Raw genomic sequence first — 9,498 nt, forward strand, 5'->3', positions numbered from 1 at the left:
GAGCTAGATGCATTAAAGGCCAATTTGCATGAGGCCTTTGATATGAAGGATTTGGGACTTGCAGGTCATATTCTTGGTATGCGCATCACGCGTGATCGGAGTAGGAAACTCTTTTGGCTTTCACAAAAAGAGTACGTTACAAAAGTATTGCAGCGTTTCAATATGGAGGGGGGGAAGGCAGTGAGTACTCCATTGCCTCCATATGTGAAACTGAGTCATACAGATAGTCCCAAATCAGATGAGGAAAGGGCCATGATGGCCAAGGTTCCTTATGCATCAGTAGTTGGGAGTCTTATGTATGCTATGATAGCTACTAGACCAGACATTGCATTTGCAGTGGGAGTTATTAGCTGGTCTAGGAAAGAGGCATTGGGAGGCAGTTAAGTGCATCATGAGGTACATGAAGGGTATCAGGAGATGTGCATCTGCTTTGGTAGAGGAGACATGCGTGTACTTGGCTACATAGATTCAGACTATGCAAGGCATGTGGATAGTAGGAGATCCACTTCTAGTTATGTGTTCACCTTTGCAGGTGGTGCAGTGTCGTGGATGTCTCATGCACAAAAGTGCTTGCTTTGTCTACCACAGAGGCTGAGTATGTTGCAGCCACAAAGGGTTGCAAGGAGGCTATATGGCTTGATCGGCTAGTGGGAGACTTGGGGATTCATACAGGTGTACCGACATTGCATAGTGATCCCATGAGTGCTATTTAGCTAGCACGGAATCCGGTCTTTCATGCAAAGACCAAACACATTGAGGTCAGGTACCATTTCGTCAGGGAGGTACTTGAGGACAAGCGCATAGAGCTTGTCAAGGTTCATACAGATGATAACCCTGTAGATATGCTGACGAAGAGTCTACCTAATCAGCAGTTTGAGTATTGTCGTGTATTGATGGGCATTGGATAGTATGCTCACTGGTTGTTCTCCCTTAAAGACACATTGTCCTTTAAGTGGGAGGTTGTGGGGGTTAAAGGTCACTGTGCCTTTACCCAATCAAACGCATATATAAATGAATGAAAAAGAAGATTAGGGTGGTTTTGCACCCACCAAAACTTGTGTGGCTCTCTGTTTCTCTCTCTCCCTCTTCCATTCTTGCTTCCGTTGACAGCACTCACTCCCTCCCTTCTCCCCTCTCTTCTCTCCCTTCTCCCCCTTCCCCCTTTCTCTCATGGAAACACATTGCAACAATCTGGAAGCTGGTTGAGTGACACATGAGGATGGCTCGTGCCTTGTATTAGTCTTGGGTGGCAACCACAAATTCTTCCTCATCATAACTATCTTCCATTTGATCTTCCCTTTCATTAGTAACCTCTTTACCTTTCCCTTTCGTCTCTTCCCTTGGGTTCTCAACAGTTAACTTTTTTTGAGCCTCCTTCCGTTCCATGGGAGGAGAAGGGACTGGATGCTTAATAGGAGTCTAAGTGTCCTTAGTTTCCTGAGGGTCCTATTGGGCTGTGTCTAAACAGTCCTTGATAAAGTACCCTCCCATACCGCAGAGGAAGTAGGAGTTAGGAATGTTCTTGAAAAAAACTTTTTGGATCCGTCCCCATCAAGGATACGAATGGCACTAGGAGGGTCAGAAGCGCGGTCCATCAGGACACAGGCTTGAGGGTTAACTTGAGGGCTCATAAACTTTTCTGTTTCCACACCGAGGAACTGGCCGAGCGGTGCGCAGAGAGTCTCAATCTAGGGAAAGAGAGACAATGGTAAATCAAGGAATTGAACCCATATAGGGGCCTTAGACGAAGGCGGGGAATTGGGACTAAAGGAGGGCTCCCAGAGCTGGATTGACAGAGGCTGATTTATAATCGTCCATGTCCCTTTTTGCACTACTTCTGTCGCCATCTCTGGCTTTTCAAAGATGGAGAAGATATACCCATTCTTGAGGAAACAAATGGTTGTAACAACCAGACCTTTACGCGACCAGAAGTACAAACCCATCCTTCTAGGAAAAGTGCAGGTGGCCTTGGGCCGTGAATATATCCTACAATAGCGCATGAACAGAGCCATTTCATCGTTTCGTTAAGAAGTATATTGTGCACTTTGACTGTTGGAATCTTACCTTTGAGAGCATCTGCAGCCTTTGTAGCGTTTGGATCAGCGGCTCGACAGAAGGGAACTTCGTGAGTTCTGCAGTAGCAGAGGAGGGCCGGATGCCACTAAAGATTCTCTTGGCTCGTAGCGAGAGCTGCTCCCAGGCTAACTATCTCGGCATTACATTATTCTCTATGTGGAGACTTGATCCTTATACGTAGTAATGAGGACTTGATTGCACATGTCAAAGCTTATTTGAGAGGGGAGTTCTAATAAAAGATCTTGGTGGTCTTATACGAGATGGCAGTAATACTTAGCTTTTATAGCATCAATATGCACTTGATATGTTGGCCAAATATGGCATGATGACATGCAAGCCAATGTCTACCCCTCTTGATGCAAATGCAAAGATGACAACAGACATGGGTGATGAGATAGAGGATAGTGATACGTATCACAAAATGATCTCTAATCTATATTACCATTACGTAACCAGCAGATCTCAGTTATGTAGATGTCTTGTCAGCCCCATTACATGTAGACACCCACACCCAAGAAACCACACTTAGATGCTATCATATGCATTATATGATATGTGAAGCATATGGTTGACTATGGTCTATACTACAAGGCTGATGTAGAGATCGAGCTATATGCATTCGTGGATGCCGATTGGGTAGGATGTTTAGATGATCGAAGTTCTACTTCAAGTTATGCATTCATGCTTGTAGGAGCTGCCATGTGCTAGATTTCCAATAAGTAGCCAATAGTGGCACTATGATCTACAAAGGAAGAGTACAAATGAGTAGCTATTGTAGCATGTGAGGTAGTATGGTTATGCATTAGGCCAGCTTGGCTATGACACAGTGGACCCGATCCCATTGTACTATGATAATATTAGCAGCATTACGCTTGCAAATAAGCATGCATTTCATGCTCATACAAAACACATAGAGGTCGTTCATTCGAGAGAAGATACTCAGTGTGGAGAGGTAGACTAGCAGCATGTGTCTACAAGGGAGCAAGTTGTAGACATCTTCACGAAGGCATTACCTCATGAGAAGTTAGAGTTGGCATATATGGTGCACAGGATGCTAGACACCGGATCTTATCCCCATTAGCTACTTTGTGGATAGGTGGATGGTCAGCTATGGGGAATAAGTGGGTGTAGCACACTGCTACCCTGCATATTAGATGCAGTGTGTGTATGTGACTGAGTATATAAGCCACACTTAGTCATTCTATGTTTTTTGGGTAGCATACTTGGAAGAAATTGACATATTAGATGCAGTGTGTGTATGTGACTAAGTATATAAGCCACAATTACTCATTCTATGTTTTTTGGATAGCACACTTGGAAGAAATTGACTGAGCTCAAGAAGCTCCTTTCCCCCATTTTTATCTCTGTGTGTGCAAGAAATCTATCACATTCTTGATAGTTTTTACATATTGTTCATTTTTAGATTTATGTGTGCCTCTATGTGAGATTGGAGAGAGTGTTGGATGTTGTTACATGTTGTTCATTTCTAGATTTGTTGTGCCTCTTTAAGCAAGTATATCAGATTGGAGGGAGATATCAAGGTTTCCTTTATTTTTTTGACAAGCTCCATCAACTCCACACTCTTCATCACATCATGACTAAAAGAGGCCACGAAGAAGCACAAAATGGTATAATCATGCCTCCAAGAATAATGCAAAACTCTTCATTTGGATGTGGTAGATTTTATGGGAATCCTTTTGTGCATCCATTTTAGGTTTATTGTTCCGATTGTATCTTACAACACCATCATTCTAATATAGAAAGTAGGATACCCCATGAATGCTTATAACTACTACACTATAATGATATGCCACTTGTTAGACAAGGTGCCTAGACTTGCACACTACAAATGCACATCAATGAGCCTGTATAGTGAGTAGGCAAACTAGTAGTTGCATCATCATCTATTTCAAACCTCCTTGTACCATCATTCTAATACAGAAAGTAGGGACACACCATGGATGCTTATAACTACTGGACTATCATGATATGCCACTTGATATTACAAGGTGCCTAGACCTGCACTACAAATGCACGTCAACGAGCATGTAGAGTGAGTAGGTGAACTAATTATTGCATCATCATATATTTCAACCTTCCTTGTCTCAACCCTGCCATTTGGAGCCAACCATGTCAGCTCCCATAGCTTTCTTGCACCATATTGGTTCAACACTTCTTCTAGTAAACCAATTAGACCTAGACCTAAACTAATTTCCACCATGACCTACATGACTCCTATAATGCACCGTCCTTGCAAACATTAACAACCGCTTATATCTCAAAGCCAAAGATGCCTCTACCACACATGCATTATGCAATCACACATAGTAGTACTTCGCTAACACAAGGAAGACTATTTGGTTTATAGCAGCCATAACATAGGACTAGGGTGAGCAACAATAGATGCCTTACACTAGCATTGTCTTTGCCTCATAGCTTGCCCAACAGAGGGACAAGGGTCACAAGTCTAGGTCTACAATTTGAGACATTGCCCTCTTCCAGTATAGCTTGGATTCTTCGACATGCACCCATCCAGAAACCACATCATTTGATTGGATCTCCTTGGCTACACCCCAAATTGTTGTTGCGTCCAATCTACTATGCTTCTTGAAAGGCTAAGTTCTATATGAATCATTTTTTCCATATTAGTGAGGATGCTTTCAACTTACCGACTAACATATCTTCGAATACACACAAGCATTGAAATTAGCCTTGGGTTAGCTTAAAGTTCCTTTGCACAAAATGAAAATCAAGACAAGTAGTGAGATTATCCATTTATGTCAACATGGCATGCGACTTATGTTAAAACCTTAGAAAGGTGGTGGTAAAATGGGCAATCCAAGCCCTTGTAATATGGGTTGCCATGTGGCAAGTGCTCCTTGTGGATAGTCCCACGTACAATGTGGGTTCATGATATAGAAGGTATTGTTTTAGGGGATCAATACCATGGAGTGGCTAGGTGACTAAGGGACAATGTGCAGCTTTGTACATATGGCACCACTAGATCAATGGCCATTTGAGTTCAATGACATGTCATGTGAGTGTTGCTCTATCCTATGTTGGTCAAGCATGGGTGATGTCTCGCTGTCATGTGGTACGGATACAAAATCTATACTTCGTGGTAACATTCAAGGAAAGGCGTTCGACTTTGACGCACAATGGTTGGCAATATGTATGTGATTGAGCCTTGGAGCAGACAGGAGGCCAATACCATGGTATTGTTTTAGGGGATCAATCCTCTAGGAGTGGCTAGGTGACTAAGGGACAATGTGCAGCTTTGTACATATGGCACCACTAGATCAATGGCCATTTGAGTTCAATGACATGTCATGTGAGTGTTGCTCTATCCTATGTTGGTCAAGCATGGGTGATGTCTCGCTGTCATGTGGTACGGATACAAAATCTATACTTCGTGGTAACATTCAAGGAAAGGCGTTCGACTTTGACGCACAATGGTTGGCAATATGTATGTGATTGGTAGACTATACAAAGGCACCTAGTCCACACACTTGCCAACAATTGGCATGATAAAACTACATAAAGTAGCACATGGACAACTAATCGCTGTGATGAAAACTATGAGCTCCATCACGCTTAGCAAGGACTAGCTACTATGACATCCCCACTGACATCATCAATGCCCAATGGTGGGTGTAGACCTTAGTATATAGGTATGCTCTTACACATACAAATCCACATACCCCCACATATTTGAGCATCCATATATAGAAAGGTCTTTGGATCAAGTTTTTGTCGGCACTCCGGAGGTGAAGGGCAGACTCAGCCATAACATAGGCTAGCTCTAAAGATCAAAAAGTTGTCCACATTCTCTTCATTCAAGGTACAACCACTTCGAAGACTAAAAGATTTCGCTTTAGTCTCTCCCAAACAAGCATTCGGCAACTCACCACATAAGACTCGTAACATATAGAGGAACACGTCATACTAGTGCACATACAGCTATCCCAACTCGATAATGAGATCACTGCAATACTTGCACGATCACATACAACAAGAGCGGTGAGCATCTCCATATCAGATATTTTTTCAAGTTCCCCCCAAAACACTTCTAAGTATCCTGCTAGTCCCTCCCAAGAAGGGCTGAAGGGTCAGCCCGATGGTGGAACAAATCATACAGGTATCTACTGGTTGGATTCTTCCACCTTCTCAATGACAGGAACATTGCAGTTTGATCGTTTGACATCCGACATCCACAGCCTAGAAGCTGATCTAGGGTTCTGCTCCATCAATCCAAGGGATGTAGAGGCGAATCAAAGGCATGTTATCTACTTCGAAGGTATACCTAAACATTCCAAAATAAGAGTCTCATAAGAACCAACCAAATGCTTCTCCTCGCAGCCCCTTTTCATTCTCGTTTCCTTCTGGGGTCCTGGGAGACTTGCCACCCTGGTATAAACGCTCTGGCTTTCCACAAAACACTCCTTGAAGAGTCGCGTGTCCCCGACTGCAGGTGGGTTAAGTAAATCATACAAATGGGGAGTTTCACTTCAATCAATCCTGTGTGGCTAAGCCACCATTCAAAATAGCAGAGCCTCTTCAAACACCCAAAGGAAACGAAGCCAAAAGCACAATTGGTATTATTATTCACATTACTTGAGATCACGGCCAACATGTTCTCCACAGTCCAAGAGACTGTAGGCCATGAAGCTTAGGTAGCTGTAGAAAAATCATCGGTCCATTCTAACTCAACTATGACGTAAGAAAGCATTTACCATTACCTCAGCTTCCTTTAAAAATTGTATAGGTAAGATTAGAATATATGCAAGCTTTAGATGAACGTCATGGCTATGGAAGCGGATGCACCAAGGTTCAGAAAAACCACGCTCGAGAGTGTACCTAAAATAATGATATGATGGAAGATAGACACATTGCCAACTAAGAGAGAGAGAGAGAGAGAGAGAGAGAGAGGCATTTGCAACAAATCGATGTAATAGAAACTGATGATCCCTGTATTGAAGCAGTATTTACACAACTTCTGAAAACGTCTTTAGTGCACAAGCAATTTTAATTCTGAGCTTCCACACAACTGGCTATTCAGGCCTTTGCCAAGAATCTATATACAATGTTCCAATCCTCTGTACACGAAGGTAACCAATGCAAATCCTAGCGCATATCAAGCAACACTGATTGCACTACCCAAGGTCCCTTGAGTATCGACTTCTGAACTTCCAACTGAGGGCATCGCATGAAATGCTGAATGCCTTGAACCCTCGTCCAGTAGCTTAAAGGATAGAGGCGTTGGTTCCATAACAGGGCGCGTGTTACTAAGGCTCAGCTCCGAGATCTTCAGAGACTCATCGATCCTGACAGGTGCAGTGGGAACTATGGGAGTGGGCTTCACAATCTTGGACTCAGGGGCCCAATATCCATGGCTTCCAAAGCTGTGAGCTCCAGCCCACGAGAAAAAAGGAAACAATGTGGGAAAAGCAGGGTCAAATTCAGCAATACTCTTAGCCCCTGATGAGGATGAACTACTGGGTATGACTGCTGGTGGTTGCATTCTATCCAAATTCTCACATGCCTCTGCTTCTGCGGCTTCATTTGATTTAGCTAAGACGTCTGGCACCTTTGCTGGTGCATAATGGCGGGAGGGTGGTGTTGGGGGCACAGGGAAACCAGCCACAGGAATTCCAAGCCTCTTGAAAGCATCAGGATCCATGCCACCACCATCATTAAGAGGCAAGCTCCCTCCATAGCTCAAATGTGGACACAGATCAGTACCCTCCAAAGACAGCTCCTCTGGCGTAGCTTCATCTTGATTTGAGACCTGCAAGCACACATGGCTTTTGTCAGTCTAGTTGAAACTCCAAGTCTTCATCAACATGCTTGTACTCTACATGAATATTCATTCAGAGCCTTTCTCATTCAGAGCAGAAAGGCATGGACTGGCAAATTACTACACAAAACGTGAATACAAGGAGTATGGTTTGCATTTCTTATCGTACCGAATCGGGAGTGATATCAAACAAACTAGAACGGCGCCTCCTTTTGTTTAAGTTACTCCGCCTCAGAAAATACTTCTGGGCATGGCTGGCCACTTGAGTAGGGGTCCTTGTCTTCACAAAATTCCTCGAGATCCCTCTCCAATCTCCTTTTCCAAGCTTTTGAAGGCCGAGCAAAAACAGCCTGTGCTCTTCCTCTGTCCAGGGCACTCCTGTAAACGAGCACAGAAGGTTAGGAGAAAAGCAGTTCTAACTGAAATCCGCTGCGTCCTCATATCGCGCGAGCTCTGAGAATTCCAGAAAAAACGCACACCTTTCTTTCGCTCTCGCGCGCTGCTGGTAGTCTGCACGAGATCGTCGGAGACATAGCCCTCCTGAGAGGCGCCTACGTCTGGCTGTTCCAGGGGGGAGGCGCTGGAGGACGGGGCCTCGGGGGAGGCATAGCAGGTGAGGTTGCCCATACTAACACTCTTCCTCATGACGAGGGGGGAGTCGGTAAGCCGGACACCAAAGAGCTTAAACCCCTTGTCCAGGCAAGTTCTGGCGTTGTGGCCATTGTGGCCGCAATGGGAGCATCTACGGAACATGGCGGCCGACGCAGAACGGTAAAAGCAGTGATGCAAGATCGAGGGGGAAGCAAGGGGAGCTAAGTTCGAGGAGGAGGAGCTATGGCAGGCATGTGGGGAGGGCGGATCTCTAAGCAGGGCCTGGGGAGGAGCGATGAAGCAGGCGGAGCAGAGATGAGCAAATCTCGATCTGTTACAGGGAGGAGAGCTCGAGATCTGAATTTTGCAAGCTGTGCAGGGGAATGGGATAGCGTTTGCAGAGCAATGGGATGGAGCGAAGCTCAAGGCGAGGCGTTGCAAACTGTGCGAGAGCTGCAAACCGACCGACCAATTGCGGAAGCTATGGAGCGAAGCTTTAGGAATGAGGATAAGAAGCAGAGGAGCCCGGAGGCTGGGGAGGTTTCTCGAGCAGAGTGGAATGAGCTGGTCGAGCCTTGGCTATGGCGGAAGCTTCAGAGCATGGCGGGGATGCAGAGGAGGTTTGGCTATGGCGGAATGAGCTGGTCAGCACTGAAGACTGTGGATCTACATCCAATTTCATCCACCAGTTCAGTAATAGAAGGACGGACGACACTTCAGTTGAGAGAAGGAAACTCTTCACCTGTAGCCTCCAACTTGGAATGGGTACCAGGCTCACCCTTTCCCAGGCGGAATCCCGGCACGCCTCCGTTGTCTCGACATTTAGGGGGATAGTCGACACGTTGCCCGCTGCGTCCAGGGCAGCCCGCAAGATTGCCATGCTGCTCCACATGTTAGCCTCGTGTTTGAGTTTTTGGTTTTCAGAGTGTCGCCGCGGTCGGACAGCTCAGATCTAACCCCGATCGACCAACAACCTTAACGAAATTGGCTGCACTAGAGGAAGCTTTTTGCCTATAGCCCAAACCCTTGCTCGA

General features: G+C 45.1%; 1 protein-coding gene across 1 annotated transcript; it reads right to left on the reverse strand.

The window, feature by feature from the left end:
- Window positions 1-7,025: 7,025 nt before the first annotated feature.
- Window positions 7,026-9,204, reverse strand: LOC147881693 (transcription factor MYBS3-like). The gene is made up of 3 exons (XM_087401769.1): window positions 8,353-9,204; window positions 8,043-8,251; window positions 7,026-7,864 (listed from the first exon to the last, which is right to left on the reverse strand). Exons 1-3 carry the CDS (start codon window positions 8,624-8,626, stop codon window positions 7,211-7,213), a joined length of 1,137 nt encoding a protein of 378 aa, XP_087257895.1. The 5' UTR covers window positions 8,627-9,204; the 3' UTR covers window positions 7,026-7,210.
- Between the last annotated feature and the right edge of the window lie 294 nt (window positions 9,205-9,498).

The sequence above is a fragment of the Dipteris shenzhenensis genome, chromosome 30 (assembly GCF_047967505.1).
Source record: "Dipteris shenzhenensis isolate YYH24624 ecotype China chromosome 30, Dip_SZ_1.0, whole genome shotgun sequence".
NCBI lineage: Eukaryota > Viridiplantae > Streptophyta > Polypodiopsida > Gleicheniales > Dipteridaceae > Dipteris > Dipteris shenzhenensis.

Excerpts from the sequence above, each read along its gene's own strand:
- LOC147881693 (XM_087401769.1), bottom strand. The coding sequence starts at position 8,626 with ATGTTCCGTAGATGCTCCCATTGCGGCCACAATGGCCACAACGCCAGA. Across the intron at positions 8,252-8,352 it reads CGCGCGAGAGCGAAAGAAAG|GAGTGCCCTGGACAGAGGAA; the intron begins GTGTGCGTTTTT and ends GCTCGTTTACAG. Across the intron at positions 7,865-8,042 it reads TTGATATCACTCCCGATTCG|GTCTCAAATCAAGATGAAGC; the intron begins GTACGATAAGAA and ends GTGTGCTTGCAG.